The 21,353-nt window shown below is 33.2% G+C and overlaps 1 protein-coding gene across 1 annotated transcript in view; it reads left to right on the forward strand.

Moving 5' to 3' along the window:
• Positions 1-21,353, forward strand: part of CFAP47 (cilia and flagella associated protein 47) — a 359,639-nt gene that overhangs the window by 83,821 nt on the left and 254,465 nt on the right. Inside the window, exons 24-25 of the mRNA XM_032474648.1 lie at positions 4,920-5,079; positions 12,951-13,146. Coding sequence (XP_032330539.1) covers positions 4,920-5,079; positions 12,951-13,146 — 356 coding nt within the window. The remainder of the gene's footprint in view (positions 1-4,919; positions 5,080-12,950; positions 13,147-21,353) is intronic.

Here is a 21,353-nt window from a genome sequence, read left to right on the forward strand (position 1 = left end):
TATCTCTACCTCTCTTCTAATTATGACCTCATCTAGAAAGAAAAAAAGAGAGAGATGCATAAGAAAGAAGCTCATGCATACATTGTAGAAATCTGTATTTGTAGTCCACCTTTTTGTCTTACATGTCACTTTTTCTGCAATCACTTTTGAACCTCTAAACCCTTGAAAAAAATTATATGGAGAAAATATTAAACATTGCTTCCATAAAATAATAGCATGCTATATGAAATTATAGTTGGAGAACAGTAAAGGATCTCTTCTGAAATGAAAATGTGACTTTCAAGTATAAGAAGTTAGCAAGACTTCTAACTTTAATGTAACTTCAAGGATGCAAAAGATCTTGTATGTGGGGCTAAAAGGGAGGCTTTAGGGATGTAAATTGGGTTGAATTCCAGAGAAAAAGTCTCTTCATAAACACAACATTATTTTATATCATTGAAATTTTAATTCAGTTGCTATGATAAAAGATAATCTTGACAATAAGAACCTTCTCTTTTGAGTCATCTTGGCCTCACAGGGAAGGAAATGTGACTCTAATATACTACTTGGGTTTGCCATGAATGATGTTTATAGTCATAATAAAACATATAATAAGGAGAAACCTTAATAAATTTATGTAGCAGAATTAAAATGTGATTTTATGTGATGTATTATATGTAAAATAACACATTTATGATATGTAAAATGTGTATGTGAAGATGAAGTTGACAAAGATGTCGACTAGAAGGTTCTTGTCACAGAAAGAATCAAGAAACAAGACACAGAAGTCAAGAAAGCAAAGCAAAGATTTACTAAAGGATAGATAGTACACTCCTAAGGAAAGAGCAGACAGACCCAGGTGGATGGCTGCCCCTAGTTTCCTTGGCAAGCTCGTTATATGGGTGTATAAAGGAATGGGAGAATATTCACTGGGAGGGCAGGGATTTGGGGTCGTCCTTTCTGATCTTCATCCCAGCTCCACCTTCCCAGGTAGGGAAAAGGGATTTGTTTTTGGTCCTCATTTAGTCTTGATCGGGGAGTGGGATGAGTCCATAATGAACAGAAGGTTACATTCGGATGAGGAGTATCATAAGCTTAAGGTTACATTTGGTTAGAGGTCATAATGATCGAAAAGTTACGTTTGGATGATGAGATTCCTGTCTTGTCCCACCCTTCTGCCTCCAGAACACTTGTCAGCCCAGAATGTATGGTTTTTTAAATCAGTCTGGAGGATCCTGTTTTTCTTGATGTGTCCAAGGACCCCCATTGTTCACAAGATGTATGGTTTTCCGCCGTTTGGCCTGTGCCCCCCTTTCTCTGCTCATCTCCAGCTACCTGCCTGGTCTAATAGAAAGGTTGGGGATGGTGAAAGAAAGAGGAATTAAACTCATTTTATATTGTGAGTAATTAAAGCATATTGTCTAAAGGTGACAGCAAAGGAACTAGAGATATAAATATATTGCTTAAAATTACTAAGTGACTAATGGAAGAATTAAAATATATAAATACCTAGAATTGGAAGATGGAGAGAGAAGTGGAGCTGATGTAAATGAGCTAAATCCTCATCCTTAGCAGTGGGCACTCAAAAGACAGTATCCAAACTGGTAAATCATGAAATAGAGCAACAGCCCCAAAGTTGTCCAATTTCTCATCCCCAGAATTTGTGAATATAATCCCTTACATCGTAAAAGATACTTTGCTGATGTATAATGTGATGAAGATTAATGACCCTAAGCAAGAGAAGTCTCCGAGAGTAAGTAGGTGGTCCCACTCTAATCACACCAGGGGCTGAAAACAGAGATCCTTCCCTGACTGTGGTCAGAAGGAAACATGATGACAGAAGAAAAGTCAGAGAGATGCACTGTTGCTAAATTTGAAGATAGTGCAGGGAGGCCACCAGCCAAAGAATGTGTCTGACCTCCAGAAACTGAAAATGGCAAGGAAACGGATTCTTCCCTAGGACCTCCAGAAAGTATCATAGTTCCTTCTAACACCTTGGTCTTAGTCCAGTGATATCTGCAGACCTTCTAAGATACATGACTGTAATATAATAAATTTGTGTTGTTTTAAACCACTAAGTTTGCAGTAATTTGTTACGGCAGCAGTTAAAAAACTTAAAGTAAGCCCTATCAGCATCACTTTTGGAATAAGGTTATAATTGTTAGAGAAAATTGAAATAAGAATTGGCTAAAATTGGTTGCTTCTGGGAAGCAAAACTATTGTTAAGAAAGAGTTGAATGGGTCAACTGTTTTTTATAAGGACTTTTGAATGATGTACATGTATTATTTTGATTAAATTGTAAAGAAAAAGAATACAGTACTACACATACTAAACAAATTAAACCGTCTTTCATAGATGATGGATCAATTCTATTCTGAGGTTAGGATATAGAATGTGGATTTTTTTAGAGATCTTATATCATTTCCTCAATTTCAAAATGAGAAATGTGAGGCAGTCACATAACTGGGATGATACCCTGCTCATCTTCTGTATTAAAAGATGTTTTGTTTATAAGGTGCAAATGAACTTTGTTACAGAGTACACAAATATTAGAACTAAATAGATGTCTCAGTACTTAGAGACATCTGGGAGTAGAATTGACTCTTTTTTTTAATCCTTAATATTTGAAATCAATCAAGCACGCTTTACAAAGAAACAAAATATATTTTGTTATGGTGACAATTGTGTGGATCATTCTACATTCTTCAAATTTTGAAGAATAAAGGTAATTTTAAAAACCTAGTTGAAGGTTTTATTTTAATGGTGTGTTGCACTGGAAAGATTAATCTGCCCACCATTTAGGTACATGGCTCCCGGATTTACAGGGACATCACAACGATGTACCTTGTACAACCATAGAACATTTTTTAAACAAAGAAATTAACATTAGTAAAATATTACTAACTTTATTAAATATTATCTGTATTAATATTAGCTATATTAACTTTAGTAATGAATATTATTAACTATATTAAACAACAGACCCTATTCAGATTTTAAGGTCCTCTTACTGTCCCAGGGTCCATCCAGGATACCATATTGTATTTAGTCTCCTCTGATATGTGTCAGGCTCTCAATCTTGCTAATTTTTTGACTCTATCAGTTTTAAAGAGTATTGGTCTGGCTTTTTTTTTTTTTTTTTCAGAATGTTCTTCGGTTTCAGTTTGTCTGATGTTTTCCACCTGTCTAGAGTGAGTTCTTATTTTCCATGGGTTTTGAGGAAGAATGTCACTGAGGTGAAATGTTCTTTTTGTCATATTATGTGAAGGGAGTACATGATATCTATATGACTTATCACTGGTGATATATGCCAGGTTTCTCTACTGTACAGTTGGAGAAACTATTTTTCCCTTTTCACACTCTATGCTTTGGAAGTGAGTCATCAGTTTCTGCCCATAATCAACCAGTAGGAGTCAAGTTCCACCTTCTGGAGGGGATATTTAAATATATTATTTGGAATTTTTCCATAAGAAAGACTATTCCCTTGCCCCATGTATTTATTTATTTAATTACTTTGTATATCATTATGAACTCATATATATTTATTTTGTAATTTCAGTCATAATCTAATATTACATTTTTAATTTTGTTGCTAATATTGTTCCAGCTTTGGCCACTAGGACCTCTTTTCCCTCCTTCCCTCCGTTCCTTCCTTCCAGCCTGAGTTCAAACTGGTATCTCTGATTCTACTCTAGTACCACAAGATTCATTCTAGTCTTTCTCCCTTGTTCATTTTTAACTCCTTTCTCCAACGGTGAGAAATCCGGTTCTCTTATTTGTAATGTGTTTACTTATTTTCTAACCCTGATATCCTTAATAAAGAAGTTTCAGAAGTTTTAATCTGCAACCTGTTAAATTGTTGACATATTTTCCAAGTAGAGTACAGTGTTTTTGAAGGGTACCTTTTTGTTTTTAGCATTATGGTTTCCAGTCAAAATACTGTTCTCTAAAGTTTCTTGGGCTATTCCTCTCCACTTCCGCTGACTTCAGTGAGTTTTTTTTAATGTATTTGTGATATAGTTTGTTACAGTCTAGACCATCCTGGGATCCCCAGCATCTTGATTGATTGTTTTTAATTTATATATATTTGAGTTCACCCTTTGCAGTTTACAGTTCTATGGGTTTTGAAAAATGTGTAGAATAACTTATTTACTACTTCAGTATCATACAGAACTGTTTCATCACGCTAAGGTTCTGTGTGTTACTCCTTAATTTCTCCTACCAACACTTGGCAGCAACTGATTTTTTTCTATCCAGATAATTCTGCATTTCTGGAGTGACAGGTAATTTAATTATACAATATGTAGCAATTCGGGTCTGATATATTTTACTTAACAAAATATATTTAATACTCCTTTATGTTTCTACATGTAATAGTATTTCACTTATTTTATCCCTGAATTTTATTCCATTGTATGGGTGTATTACAGTTTGTTTATACATTCATTAGTTGAAGGAAATCTTATTTGTTTTTCCTTCCAGTGTTTGGTGATTATGAACAAAGGTATTATAAACATTCATATACAGATTTTTATATGAACATAAATTTTCATTTCATTTAAGAAAATACTTACAAGTGGGATTATTGGGTCATTTGGCAGGTGTATGTTTAACATTATTAGAAATTGCCAAATTGTCTTCCGAAGTAACTGTGTACTGATTTGCTTTCTCCCCATCATGAATGAAGTTTCTTATTACTCTGCATACTTGCTAGCTAGCATTGCTCCTTTGTATACTTCTCATAGTTAACAGGCTGTGAATGTATTTGCATACCCCTTTATTTGCCAAACATTAGTTTTAAAACATGTTATCTGTGATTACCACTTTTAATTGCTTGACTTTGTGCATAGGCTCATCACGTTGCTGTGGCAATAGAAACTAAATTTTATGTTTCCTATTATAATCTTTATAAATTTATTCTTTTTTTATGTGTGAACAGGATCTTGTCTTACATAATGTTTCCAAAAAAGATGTAAAGTGGACTTTGAAAACTAGTAATACTGGCAAACTTTTTAAAAATGGCATATTCAAATTTAGCATGCTGAGTGGGACTCTGAGACCAAATGAAGAGTGTAATGTTTCTATAAATTTCTGTCCAAGTAAGTACTTTTTTTTCTCCTGTATTTGTTGTTTTTTTATATATCAACTTATTCTTCACGTATTATTTTATCATGTATACAGAAGTTTAGATTATTAGCTGTATGTACTTAAGACAGTTTTAAGAAATTTCTTACTAGAATTTTGTGGTAACCGTCATCATAAATGACTCCCAGTCATCTTCACCTCCTGGTACTCATGCTGTTGTGTAGTCCCCTCCCACATCACATAAAGCTGATATATGATCCATAGGATATTATGAAAGTGATGGTGTGTGACTTCCAAGGCTAGGTCAGAAAAGGCATTGCAACATCTGGCTTGTATTCTTGGATTGCTTGCTTTGGGAAAGCTGGCTAGCATGTCTGTTTATCTATATTTATACTTTTATATTTTTTTAAATTACAGCAACTTTATTGTACCTTTATATAATTGGTATGGCACATTTTCTTTCATTAAACATTTATTACAGAAATTCTTGACAATTCTTACACATTTGCTTTTCTAAATGAACTATCAGTTATTTTTTTCCAGTTGCTGAAAAAAAGGCATATAATTGAGTATTTTTTCCTTCAAAGCATAGTATGCTTTTCCATTAATTAAAGCCTTACTTCATATGTAAAGAACAAGAATGTCTTTTCCCTATTAAGTTATTTTGGTACCTTTGTTGAAAATCAATTGACCATAAATAGAAGTGTTAATTTCTCTTACTCTGGTCTGAGAGAATAGCTTGGGAACTATTCTCTTCATTTCTATTTTTGTGAAGATTGATATTAATTCTTCTTGAAATGTTTAGTAAATTTCACTAATGAAGCCATTTGGGTTTTGACTATTCTATGTAGGAAGATTTTTCATTGCTACTTCAATCCCTTTCTATAAGTCTATCCAGATTTTATATTTCTTCTTGAGTCAATCTAAATAGTTTGTGTCTTTTTAGGAATTTGCTCATTTCATCTAGGTTATCTGATTTATTTATATACAACTGTATAGTGTGTTCCCTTATAATCCTTTTATTAAATTTCTGTAAACTGTGTATTTTCCCTTTTTTATTCATGTTTCTGTAATTTGATTCTTCACTCTATTTTTTTTGGTCATTCTTGCTAACAGTTTTTAAAATTTGATAATGTTTTTGAGACCAATTTTTGATTTCTAAAATTTTGTCCTTTATTATTAATTAATTTCTGTTCAATTGATTTCTGTTCTAATATTTACCATTTTATTCAATTAATTTCTGTTCTAATATTTACCATTTTCTCTTTTTTTCTTTGGTTGTAATCTGTTTTTTTTTTTTTTCTTGTTTCTTATAGTGCAAGGTTAGGTATTGATTTGAAACATCTTTTTTAATATAGGCATTTATAACTATAAATTTCACTCTGAGGACTGCTTTAGGTGTGTCCCATAAATTTTGGTATGTTTGGTTTCTTTTTAATCTCAAATTATTTTTTTTAAATGTATCTTGTCATTTGCTCTTTAACAATTATGTATTTCGGAGTGTGTTGTTTAATTTTCACATATTTGAGAATTTCCCAAATTTCACTTTATTATTGATTTCTATTTCTATTCCATTGTTGTTGCAGAACGTACTTTATATGGTTTCAGTCATTTTTAATGTATTGAGGCTCACCTTGTACCCTAAAATACCGTCTACCATGCAGAATGTTGCACATATACTTGAGAGGTATATGCATTCTGCTCTTGTTGGGTGGAGTGTTCAATAGATGTTTGTTAGGTCTCTTTCATTTATAGTGTTGTTTAAGTCTTTTATTTTTTAATGATCATCTACCTAGTTGACTTATCACAATTGAGAGTAGAGTATTTAAGTCTCAAATAGTATTATTTAATTTTTTATTTCTCCTTTCAATTCTGCCAGGATTTCCTTGTATACTTTGTGGCTTCATTAGGTGCATATGTGTTTATAATTGTTATATCTCCTTGATGAATTGCCTGTTATCACTATGTATATTGTCCTTATTTGTCTCTAATAGCAATTTTTATCTTAATATTTATTTTGTCAAATCCTAGCATAGCCACTGTATCTCTCTTTTCGTTACTATTTGCATATATATCCTTTTCCCATCCTTAAACTTTCAACTGAATTGTGTTTTTGAATCTAAAGAGTGTCTCCTGTAAATGACATGGATTTAGATTACTTTTTGAAGTTTATTTCACATATCTCAGCCTTTTCATTGCTGTATTGAATTATTTTACATTTACCTGTTAATCACTAATGAAGTAGGTTAAGGAAAGATTTACATTTCCCTTTTTACTATTTGTTTTCGGTATGTCTTCTGTTTTAATACTTAACTTCCTTTGTTTCTTTCAGGATAAATTTTTTAGTTTTTTCAAAGTAATTTCCCTGGAAAATACAATTAACATATTTTTTAAATGTAATTGTGATTAATACCAACTTCATTTAAATGGTATACAAAAATTTTGCTCCAATATAGCATCCCCCTCCTTTGTACTATTATTGTCATACAAATTACATCTTTGCACAATATCCTATCAACAGTTTTATGCTACTTTATACGTTTTTTAAAAAATCAAATAGTCAAAGAAAGTACTTACAAACAAAACTACTTCTATCGTTTATATTTGCTCATATATTTACCTTTACGTCTTTATTTCTGTGATTCAGTTTGCTGTCTAATGTCCTTTTATGTCAGTTTCAAGGACTCCTTTTAGTATTTCTTACAGTAAAGATCTGCTAGTGGTGAGGTCTCTCAGTTTTGTTAATCTGGAATGTCCTAATTTCTTCTTCATTTCTGAATAATACCTTTGTTGGATATGGAATTCTTGGTTCTCAGTCTTTTTCTTTCAGTACTTTAAATATGTCTTCACACTGCATTCTGGCCTTCATGGGTTTTGATGAGAAGTCAGCTATTCACGTTATTGCAAATCCCTTGTATATAATGAGTCACTTTTCTTTTTCCGCTTTCAAGATTCCCTTTTCTTTGCTTTTTGGCAGTTTGACAAATGTGTCTGAGGGAAGATATCTTTGAAAGTATCTTACATGGGGTTCATTGAAATTCTTACATATTTAAACTCATGTTTTTTGCCTCAAATTTTGTATGTTTTTGGCCATTATTTCTTCAAATAATCTTTCTGACCTGTCTCTTTCTTCTCTATCTCTGGGATTATCATTTTGCATATAGTGGTATACTTAATGGTTCCCCAGTTCCCTGAGACTGTTGAGTTTTCTTCTTTCTGTTTTCTTTCTGTTCTTCAGACTAGAAAAACTCAAGTGACATTTTTTTCTTCATATTGGCTGATTCTTTATTTAACCAGTTCACATCTATTCTTGAATCCCTGTTGAGTGAATTTTTCATTTCAATTTCTGTAGATTTTAACTCCACAATTTGTATATAACACATTTATGTATAAATGTATGTGTATATGTCCAGTGCTTGAACTTTTCTCAGGGACAGTTTCTGTTGACAGCCTTTTTATTCCTGTGTACGAATTGTTCACTGTTGTTTCTTTGTGTGTCTCAAAATTCTATTTTTAGAAATGAAACATTGTAAGTAATATGGCAGCCATGGAAATGACAGCCTCACCTCCATTCAGTAGTCATTGTTGTTGCAATTTTTTGTTTGTTCTTATTATTGTCACTTTTTGTTTAGTGACATCTCAGAACTAATTCTGTAAGATCTATATTCTTTTTCCTGTGTGGCCACTGAAGTCTCTTAATTTAGTGCTTACCTAATGATTAAATAGTGATTTCCTTACTTTAAATCAATAAGTTGTCTATATTTGCTGAGGGATTCTGTACACATGTTGGGGCATGTCATTGATGGATGAAAGGACAAAGATGATATGGTATATACTTACAATGGAATATTATTCATCCTTAAAAAGAAGAAAATCCTACAGTATGTTACATGATTGAACCTTGAGAACATTGTGCTAAGTGAAATAGGCCAGTTACAGAAAGACAATTACTGCCTGATTCTACTTATATGATATATCTAAAATAGTCAAACTCATAGAAACAAAGAGTAGAAACAAAGTCATAGAAACAAAGGTGGTTTCCAGGGATTAAGGAAGGGGGAAATAGAGAGCTGCTAATCAATGGGTATAAAATTTAAGTCATGAAAGATGAATAAGTTCTACTGTATAACACTCTGTTTATATATAAAAATATTATGCCCTTAAAAATCTGTTAATATGGTAGATCTCATATTAAGTTTTTTATCACAATAACATTTTTTTCAAATGTTGGAAACAGAGGTATTTCTCTGCATCTGTGTATTTCAAATAACTAAAAATTCCTCATTTAAAAAAAAATCAAAACCAAAACTGTTAGACCAAATCACTTTCCTTTTGGACAAGTTACAATAGTACCATTTTGCTTTTTGACTTAAAATCTGTTTTTCTATCCACTTCCTGCCCCAGACTGGATCCCTTTATCCTAAATCTGATCCATTTTCTAACTTCTTTACATGACCTCCCACTTATGTGCAAACCAGGATTCCAACAATCTTATTAAGTAACTTGTCACCCTCAGGTCACAGGGCTTTGGATAGACAGGGCAGCACAATAAGCATAATAAGTAGTTTGTAGGGGTGTCGGTATAGCTCAGTGGTAGAGCCCATGCTTAGCATGCATGGAGCCTTAGGTTCAATCCCCAGTACCTCCAATTAAAAAAAAAAAACATAAATAAACCTAATTACCCTTTACACCCGCCCCCCAAAAAAGTAGCTTGTTTACTTTTTCCCAGCCTCTTGAAGACAGTGGGTCTCTAACTGACTTAAGATTTCTTCTAATTATACCTGTAGCATCTGCCATTTTATTCTAGGTGGATTGGTGATTGATGATATTTTTGTTCTGCCATTTTCTCCACTTATAATGTGACTGTGGTGTAAGCCTCTTATTCCAAACCACGGTCAGGGCCTTTATTTCTCCTTCTATTTCCTTTGCCTTGTAGATGCAACCTTTGTCATCAGTATCACCTAGAGTAAGGCAGATATACTTTATCTCCATTTTGGCTCACTTTGTTATATTGGTTACCAAGTAGGGCTGCTTATATTCTCAGAGCTTTGAAGAGTTTTAGTGAGGCAGTTTTTAGTTTTCACTCTCCCTTTATTGCCCTTCCTTGGACTGCTACAGGGATAGAGGCGGGGGCTGTGAGAGTATGTGTTACCCACACTGAAGCAAATGTCCAAGTCATTCTGAGTCTGGACCACTGCTCTTGAATCTCATTTGTGTGGCTAGACTCACTTCCCTTGGAGAAGATTATTCTTAGTTCTCATGTAAATAGCCTCAGTGCTTCATAAGCCTGACTCTCAGGGCATACATATCCTAGAAAATTCTCAGCATGAGGATCCCTACTACCCAAAAACAGAATTTTTCCACTAATGAGCTTTGGGAAGTGAAAGTATTGACATCTAGCTTCTTTAAGCAGACTGGAGCAAAGGAACAACAGATAGTTGCTTGAAAAAATATCTATGAAGATTTTTTTTCCTCTTTTTGAGGAAGTCTGTACTAGTACTTGTCTCTAACTTAAAGCATCTGCTCAACTACCTTTATATTTTACATGCTATAACTAGGGAAGCATACCAAATGCCATTTTCAGACTATTTTTCTATTTCAGCAGGTATTAACAGTAACTTACCTGTTATTCTTCCTAATTATTCTTATGAAGCAGCATTAAGATTGCAGCCTCTTATATATGCTGTTTGGGCTTATCCAGTTCTCGTGACTGGGGTTTTCCATCCCTCTGTCAGTTATGGGCATTGGTCCTGACAGGTGATGTCTGTCTCCTTCTTTAGAGGATTGTCATTGTTTGGAGGAAGATGCCTCATGGAGAGATGCCTAGGAGGCTAAGTCTCATCACCACTGCTCCCTCAGTGGCCCAGCCCACTGTCCCTCTGGTCTCAGATAGTTGTTTGTGAATTCACATCCCAGAGCCCCCATGTGGGATCAGGTTGAATCTAGATTCTAAAACTACACCTTTTCATGCTTCTCCTCCTGCTTTATTCTGTCCTTCTTTTACCTATTCTTTCCTCTTGAGAGCATTCCCTCAGTAAATCACTCAGTAAATCAGAATCTCTGGGACACTACTATATATTATACATGTGACAATATAATAAAATACCCACGGCTAGCCATGTTAACAATAGAAAAGGCATGATAAGAACCTGTTAACGCTTTTAAGCTTTTTGGAGAGTTCACTGAGCTGTGTGTTTGCTCTCAGTAATATTGCATTAGCACAATGTTGCTTTAAATAGATGTCCAGGACATCTCTTAGCCTGGCCTTGTATATTCACTTCAGATTCATGTGTGTGAAACATTACTTAAGATACTGTCATTAGTGGATTTTTAAAAGGTTTCACCTTTATTACCTCTGTTTAGAACTCTGAAAATATGATCGAATCAAATATTCGTTGCATTCTGAAGTTGACTGTAAAAATACTTAGGTTTCATTATATATTTCTGTGTATTTTGATGTCTGTCTTCTTAGTTGCTACTGTGTCTCATCCTAAACTAGTCCAGCTAAAGCCACCATCTGTATTTCTGTACAGAGCTTCTCCTTTCTGTCCCTATCTACATTTATTTCCAGATGAAATGGACTAGATTACTTTGAAGGAAATAAGACATATTTCCATTTGACTTTTCCTTCAGTGTGGGGCTGAGCCCAAGCAGTCGAAACTAGGGTATTCCTCCTTATGATCTCAGCCTCTCTTAAAAAAATTAAACATGCCTATAATACCTTTATATCACGTATCTTAGATGAGAGAGATGGCATACCTGAGCTTAAAAACATGTGTTATTAAATTGTTCGTAGCCTTACACAAGGAACTCTCTTCTCCATGGCCACAGAAACCTTGAACACTTGTGAAACACAGAAATACTCTCAAAACTCAGTATTCACGGGTTGGGGTATAGCTCAGTGACAGAGTACATGCCTAGCATGCATGAATTGCTCAGTTCAATCCCCAGTACCTCCATTAAAAACAAACAAACAAACAAACCTAATTACCTTCCCCCCAAATAGTGGTGAGATAAGGATAAAGTTACTTTTAAAAAAAACCCTCAGTATTAAGTATGTTTTTGAATTCTGAGATACTATCTGGAATTCATACTCACCAGATCACATTTTTCTCCCTATGAGACTTATGTTCGGGGATTTAAGTCTTAAAAGGCATCATCTATGACTGAAACATTATGCTGTACACCGGAAATTGGCACAGCATTATGAACTGACTATACTTCAATTGAAAAATAAGCAACCCCTCTGGCCCCCCCATAAAAAGGCATTGGCAACTTGCTGTGATGACTCTTGTGATCTGAGACTAGTCTGCAGCCTCCTGTGCCCTTTTCTCCAACACAAAATTTCCTTTCATTTTGTGAGTTACCATGTGGGCACTTCCTGTCTTTTCCTACCAGGTGAAATTGGCCAGTTGACCCTGGCAGCCTTTTGTCAGAAAGCACCTTACTTTCCTCTCAGCATCTTCATTTCTTAGTAGTTCCCTGAGATCCTTATGGAAATGATCTGACCTCATCTTCATACTGCAGATACTGAAGGATGGAGAGCTCCTGTTTAGGCAGAGAAAACAATTAAAAAAGGAAGTCCTGTTGTACTGTTTCCCCAGGGTATATGTATTTTCCCATAATAATTAAAATCTACTTTAAGGAGACTTGCTCTCTTTCTAGACAAAGTGCACTTTAGAAGATTTTTATTTCAGTGACACCTCATTACATGTCTTAAGTTCCTTGGCAGGATAAATCGAGTTTCTGGGTAATCTCTTCTGCTCTATTGAGCTGTAACTTCGTGCAGTACATTTTCATATATAGTAAGGATTAAACTATGTAAATGCTTTTTGGTTTGTGTGAACTAATCCGAAGTACTTAACAAATGTTTTTCTTTCACTAGAACTTCCTAGAAAATACACAGCTGATATTCCTGTACGTTTAAATGATAATCCACTTTGCTATCGAATGTTGTGTCTGGTTGGAGAGGTGAAATTACCCAAGTTATTGTTTGACCCTCCTTTCATATTTTTTACTCCTGTTCCTTTGAATGTAACAACTGTGATGGATATCAACATTTTACCTCAGAGCTATTTCAGGTAAATACTTAATGTGAATTTACCACATTTTCTATAGGTGTTTTTTGTGTGTGTCTGTGTTAGTGTTACACGAGTCATGAACAATGCCTGTCTTCTTTCTATAGTTCGAGTGAACTACTAAAATATTTAACTGTACATTTAAATTAAAAATACCCCACAAGCCCACTTAATTATCTCACAGTTAGTTATTTAATTTTCTTATAAAAATCTTTGGTATGTCACTCTTAATGGTATAAGATGCAAGCTTAAAAATTCAGTGTATTAGTTTTCTTTCACTGTGTGACAAATTACTGCAGACTTACTACCTTAAAACACAGATTTGTTCTCAGTTTCTTTGGGTCAGGAGTCTGGTTAGTTTATGTCCACTGCTCAAGGTCTCAAGAGGCAGAAATCAAGGGCTATAGCAGCAGTCTCATCTAGGTCTCAGTCCTCTGAGCTCTCTGGTTGTTGGCAGAATTAATCCTTGTAGTTGTAGGACTAAGACATCATTTTCTTGCTGGCTGTTGGCTTAGACAACTCTAGGCACTTAGAGGCCACCCTCAAGTCCTAGCCATGTCATTCCCTATTCACAGCATGGATATTTAACTCAGTCCAGGGGGGTAGATGCAACTCAGTGGTAGAGCACGTGTTTTGCATGCATGAGGTCCTGAGTTCAATCCCCAGCACCTCCATTAAAAAGAAAAAAGAAAAACTATATTTAACTCATTCCAAGCCAGAAGCAGACCATTTCTCTGACCTCTCTGTCTCTAACCTCTAAACCTTCTTTTAAGATCTTACCTGATTAAATCTGATCCACCCATGTTTATCTCCCTTTTGCTTTATTCAAAATCCATTGACTAGGGATCATAGTTACATATGGAAGATCCCTTTACTGTTGCCATATAGCATAACTTAATCACCACAGTGATGTCTCATCATATTTACAGTTCTGGCCACCCAAGGGATTGGAATTACAGTTTGTACACTGAAGAACAGGACCCTTGGTGCTCATCACACAATTCTGCCTATCTTATGCATGCACTATAGAGGAATGATATCTGTTTTCATTTTTTTTAAAGATTTACAAACAGCCCAAATCACAGTACTATATTGGCCCAGACACATTATGAACCCACACAGTACAAAACAAATAGAGCGTATGTGTGTGCGTGTTTCTGTATATATATCTGTAGATAACTGCTGGGCTGCTGAGAAGTGTGGGCAGTCTCCAAAGGGCTCAGATCAAATCAAACCAAAACAGTACATACTTATAAACTGAAACCAGAGTAGAAGCAGTGAGCTGTATTAACATGCCAAATGCAGGCTGATTCTTAAACCTTGGGATGGCTTCAAAATAGGAAAACTTAATCTCAGATTCCTAGGATTAATCCAGGAACACTGGAAGAGGTTAAAGTGGTTCCATGTGAGTAAATTCTTCTACCTTTCAGTAGAAGCAAGCAACTCTTGTCTAAAACAATGGTTCTTAAACTTTGTTGTATATCAGTATCATCTGAAAGACTTTTTAAAACAGATTTTTTGGGTCCTATTCCCAGAATATACGATTCGGTATGCCTGGAATGGGATATAATAATTTGTACTTATAATTAGTTTCCAGGTGATACTGATCCTCTTGTTTACTTTGGGAACTTCTACTCTAAATGAAGCCATCCCAAGTTTTGACCCTTATTTCAGTTTCCATAGATTGCTATCAAGTAGACATGAGCACAGTGTCAAGTATTAGAAAACTCCTCAGGACGGAGGACACTGTAACTTAAAGTCAGCACAAATAGCCATCTTAAGATTTAGACTCATAAGTAATTCAGATAATGTAATTATCAATACAAATTATAAATAATTTGCTTAAAAAGATGGCATTATGAAAATTAGTCATTAACATGGAATTGTACAAAAGAGATTGGAAAATGAACCAGAACTTTTAAAATAAAGTATGTAGGGTAGAATTTTAAGAGCATCCACTAAACCTAAGATTGTACATGAGTACACAAACAGTGTAGAAATAAAACCTCAAGTTAACTTTATAAGAGAGAAAAAGAGAAGCATACTTTTAAAAGCAAGAGAAACCTTCAACAAAAATGGTGGCAGAAACTAAATAGTTGAGTAATGCAATAAAGTGTAAATAAATTACTCTGACCAGTTAAAAGAGAAATAATAGAGTAAATAATAAAGAAAATCCAGCTGCCTATTAAAAGAAGTATATATGAAACGTAAGGACAAAGAAAGATCGAAATAAAACATGGTTTCTCAACTTTAGAACTGTTGAAATTTTGGAAAGGATAATTCTTTTTTTTGTTGGAGGCTATCCCCTACTTTGTAGGATGTTTACCAGCCTCCCTTGTCTCTATCCAGTGGCATCCTCCCTCTGGAGTTGTTACAGAAAGAAAATGTCTGCACATTGCTCAATGTCCCCTGGGGAGCAAAACCACTCACAGTTGAGGACCACCAAAATAAAATCATGGGAAAAGGTATACCAGTATAACCAAAATAGAGCTGGATAGCAATATTAATTTCATATATAATAAACTTAAGAGGTAAAACATTTTAATATAGAAATCATTATAAAAGATGCAGCTCACCTAGAAACTATCGGAAGTCTAAAATTGTATGCACAATTTAAATGATCTTAAAATATATGAACCCCAAATTGAAATAAGAGAAAATTAAAAACATACCCTATATTGTAGGATATTTCAGCATCTATCTCAATTACTGGTGGTCCAGAAGACAAAAACATTTGTATAGATAAAGAAGATTTGAATAAGATAATTAAGAAGTCTCATTTACTTAATACTAATATTATTAAAATTAGTAAAAATAGTATTATAAAATACTGCACCTTGCAGTTAGAGAATACACATTTTTCTCACTTAAACTTAGGATATTTACAGGAACTGAAAGTGTATCATTCTGTGGTGCAAGTTTAACAGATTTTCATGAGTTGGCATCATATAGACTATGTTCTCTGATAATAATTATAATTAAAAATCAAAATATTAACAGATATCCCATACATTCAGAAATGTTTAAAACACTTCTATAGAGAACAAAGATATATTGAATTTTGCAAATAAGTAATAATTAAAATACTATATATTAAAACATGTAAACAACAATACTCATTGAGAATCATAAGTGTATAACACAATCGAATGCTGTAAACAGTGTTTGAGTATTAGAGACAAAGACTAAACTTGAAACAGCTACTGTGACTTCTCTTGCTTTCTTTAGACAATTAGACCTGCATCTTTTGTTAAATAAACTGCATCTGTTATATGAAATAAACACCAAAATTCCAGTGGTTAAGCAAAAAATAAATAAGTAAACTTAAAGAATGCAGCAAAAATAGATGGAAATATATACTCTTTAATGCTGATATGGAAATATATACTCTTTAGATGGAAATATATACTCTTTAATGCTGATATTAAATTAAAATTGTTGAAAGTTTGAATTATTCAATTTAATAAATAAGACTAAGAATAGCAGATTAAACCCAAGAAATGTAGAAGGGAAGATTTAATGAGTAATTAAAGGAATAGAAAATGCATATATAGAAGATAGGCTCACTGAAACCAAAGGCTGGCTCTTTGAAAGACCGAATACAATGGACACTATTACAGTGAAGTTGAAAGGAAATAAAAAAGGCACAACTCAATAATATTAGGAATAATGGGGCCTAACCATATATCCACTGGAGAAAAATGAGATAATCGAAGTGCTATGAAGAAGTTTATTCTAACACATTTTAAAACTTAAATGCAATGGGACATTTGTAAATAAATAAATAAATAAATAAATAAATAAATAAATAAATAAATAAATAAATAAATAAAATCTGTCTATCTATAATATATAATTTACTAAAACCACATTGGAAATAAAGTCTTTGAGTCAATACTTAAAATCTTATAAGTAAAACACCATCCTCTGATGTTTTTACAGGCAAGTTTTACTAAACTTCCAAAAAATTGATATATCAAACCTTGTATAAATTCTTCCAGAGAACAGAAAAAGAGAGAATGTGCCCTAATTTGTTTGGTGAAGTCAGAATTTTTTTATTATAAAATCTGATAATGACGGTCTAAGAAAGGTAAATTATAGGCCAATCTCTCTTATAAATGTAGATGCAATAATCGTTAATGAATTGAATTTTATATTTACACACATTTATAATATAATCTATATCACATATGTAATGTAATATTAATAGATCATGATCAATCTGGGTGTATCCTAGGATTGCAAGGTTTGCCTAATGTCAGAAAATCTAAAATATCTTTTTATTTCATCTACTGCATTGACAAATAAAAATACTAGTTTACATTACATTAAAATAATGATTATGATCATTTCCATGAAGAAAAAAAGAATTTGATAAAATCATGTACTATAAAACTATTAAACAGGAATAAAAGAGATATTCTTTAAGTTGCTAAAGTTTCCTATCATAAACCTACAGGAGACATTATTACACATTATCAGAATTTAAATGAATTCCCTTTAAATAAAATAGAAAAGACAAGGATGCCTATTATCATTGCCTCCCCAACACATTTTCCCAAAGAACCTAGTCCATTCAGGGAGTTAAGAAAAGTAAAATACTTTTTAAAAGTAAAATAAGAGTAGGAAAAGAAGCTTCAAAACCATCATTATCTATAGATTAGATGATTTCCATATAGGAAATTAAAAGAGTCTACAGGCAAATTTTGAAAGCTATGAAGATCATTTATCAACACAGATAAATGTTAAGTCCAATATTTAAAATTCAGTGTAACATTTCAGCATAAAACATTTTGAACATGCAACTGTAAAACTACTATTCATGAAGACATTAACAGTTAAAGATAATAGAAAGAACTGTATGGAACTCTACAGAGAAAATTACGAAACTTAAGTCAAAGAACTCATAAATAAATGAAGATTAATGCCATATTCATGAATGGAGATATTCAATATTATAAAAAGGACAGTTCCCCACAAATTAATTTAGATATTCCATGCAACTGCAATATAAATTCAAATAAAATTTTTCATAGAGATTGACAAGTAAAATTCTAAATTTTATATGGAAGAATTAAGGGTCAAGAATAGCCAAGCCACCACCAAAGAATAATAAGATGAGAAGGGCTTGCCTCCCCAAATATCAAGACTAAATCAGTGTCAGTGGTTCAGTGAGAGAGAAAATAAGCCAAGGTATAGAATAGAGAGACTTGAAAAAAGGCCGACACATGGATGGATACTGAATGTATGACAAAGGTAGTATTGTAGATCTTTGGAGAAAAGAGATTACTATTCAGTAAATGGTGCTAGAACAATTGATTGTCTGTATGGAATATTTCATACTGGATTCCTGTCTTAATCACAGAAATTCATTACGCATAGATTAAAAGCTTAAATGTAAAATGTAAAATGTGAAAAAAATTTGAAAAAACAATTTTAATATCTGGGTAGAGAGAGATTTCTTAAACAAGACTTAAAATCATGCTAGCAACAAAATAAATAATAAAAATTAATCTGAAATACAGCAAATAATAGAAATGTTGACAAAAATTATCAATAGGTAAGAGCTTTGAATATCTCCAAAGTTGCTTCTAGCTACCTGGTAATGTCCCTCAGAGGTTCTTGAATCATAAATGGAAAATAAACATGTGAAAACATATAATTGACCTGTTTGTAAACTTGGAAATGTATATTAGAGACTATACAATGAGGTATCATTTTGCCTGTTCTAGGTAGGTAAACTTTAAAAAGTCAGACTACTAGTTACAGTGTCAGTGAGTAGGACTACACTGGATAATACTATATAAAGTTTAACATCTACATATTTCACAGCCCAACCATTCCACTTCATAGTATGTACAAGAAAAACTCATCAGGGAAATGTAAATCAAAACCACAATGAGATTATCACCTCACACCTGTCAGAATGGCTGTTGTAAAAAGACAACAAATGATAAATGTTGACTAGGATGTGAAGAAAAGGGAACCCTTGTGCACTATCAGTAGGAATGTAATCGGTATAGCCACTATGAAAAGCAGTATGGAGTTTCTTCAGAAAACTAATAATAGAACTGCTGTATGATCCAGCAATTCCACTTTGGAGTATATATCCAAAGAAAAGAAAAACACTAATTTAAAAAGGTACATGCACCCCAACATTCATAGCAGCATTGTTTACAGTAGCCAAGATAAGGAAGCAACCCAAGTGTCTGTCAATATAATAGATAAAGATGATATGGTGTGTATACACACACACACACACACACACACACACACACACACACACACACACACACACACACACACACACACACACACACACACACACACACACACACACACACACACACACACACACACACACACTGGAATATTACCCAGTCATAAAAAGGAATAAAATAATGCCATTTGCAATAACAGGGATGGACCTGAAGGGTATTATGCTTAGTGAAAAGTCAGAGAAAGACAAACAGTATAATTTCACCTTATGTGGAATCTAAAAAAGAAAACAAACTAATGAATTTAACAAAAACAGAAATAGACTCATAGATAGGACAGACTAGTGGTTACCAGAGGGAAAGGGATGGGGAGAGGGTCAAGATAGGGGAAGAAGATTAAGAGGTACAAACTACTAGGTATAAAATAAATAAGATAAAAGGGTGTAATGTACAGCACAGGAAATACAACCAATGTTTTATAATAACTTTGAATATTGAATCACTGTGTATGCTGTACCCTTGAAATCAATATAATATTGTAAGTCAACTGTACTTCAATTAAAACAGAAAGAAGAAAAGCTCTTGCACATGTGTACTGCAAGGTTTGTTTGAAATTATTTGTAATTGCATTACAAAGAATAGCAAAATCTGGAAACTACACAAATGTCCTGTGACAGATGAAGGAATATGTAATTTTCAATACATATGTACATGAATATTCTATAGCTGTGAAGTGGAGAGACTTCAGCATAAGACAACTTTATTAAGTATCTTATAAACAAAATACTGAGATTAAATAAAAGTCAAGGAAGACTACATATATTGATATCCTTTATGAAAAATTATGATAAGGAAAGCCAGACAAATTTGTATTTAGAAATATATGCCTGTCTACAGATAGAAAGAAATAGATGTGAAGAGTGGCTAGTTGACATGTTAAAGTTATGTAACTTTTGAGGATTTGTGTATCACCATGAATTACAAATTAGCATTATTTTCATAAACTACCAGATCTTGGACCCATCTCAGAGCTTCTCTGGTTCAGTACCGTATTTTATAGTTAGGCATTCTGCGATCCAGAGAAAACAAGTTCCAAGTGTGATGTAACAGTTGAAAATAAATGAAAATTATTCATGTTGAGAAGCATAGAATGGCCTTTAGTTTCCTGCCGTTTGGCCTCCAAAATATGAGTGCTTGCTTACTTCTGCCTCGAGGCCTGTTCTAAATGCTATTTTGTGAGAGAATGTAGTTTTTCCAACATTAACTCGACAACTCTGGGATTCAGTTTTTTTCAATACCCTATCTTGTAAGTAGACTCTAAACCCTGCTGCTTAAACGGGAAATAGAAATGACTTGAATTATGTTGTGCTAGAAAGTTTTTCTTTTGTCAAGAAACAGTCTCATATATGAATTCATCTTTTACTCTTTCAGCTTTTGAGTAATGTATAATGGTATCAATTTAAAAACTACCTCAAGTTAAAAGCTGTCTTATAAAACATGGTATAGTGAAATGAGTGTGTGAAAGGGACTAGAGAGATGATGTAACCTAGTCTTCTCATTATATATACAATAAAATCAACAGTGTTAATGACTTATCCAATGACCCTTAGTTAATTAGCAACAGAATTGGATTCAAACCTGAATTTATAAACTACTTTTTCATGTTTTATCCAGTGAACGGTATGGATTTCACTAACTCAAGGTTTCTTTCTTTACTTAGATCTTTACTTGAGATCTTTCTTTACTTTTTCTCGTTAATTAGCTGAACAATCCTCATTTTAATTAGAATACTAGGGAAAATTTCCATCTGATAACACTCATTTGCTTTAGGAACCTATATATATAATAAAATAAAACAAAGTAATATGGTGAAATATTTATTGACAACTAAAAGTTATCAAGTATTAAGTAGAATTGAAAGTGAATACTACATACTGTGCTATTAAAAATCACCAACATTTTAGGTTGGCTAAATATAATATATAGTGAAAT

This window comes from Camelus ferus, chromosome X, assembly GCF_009834535.1.
Source record: "Camelus ferus isolate YT-003-E chromosome X, BCGSAC_Cfer_1.0, whole genome shotgun sequence".
NCBI classification, from domain to species: domain Eukaryota; kingdom Metazoa; phylum Chordata; class Mammalia; order Artiodactyla; family Camelidae; genus Camelus; species Camelus ferus.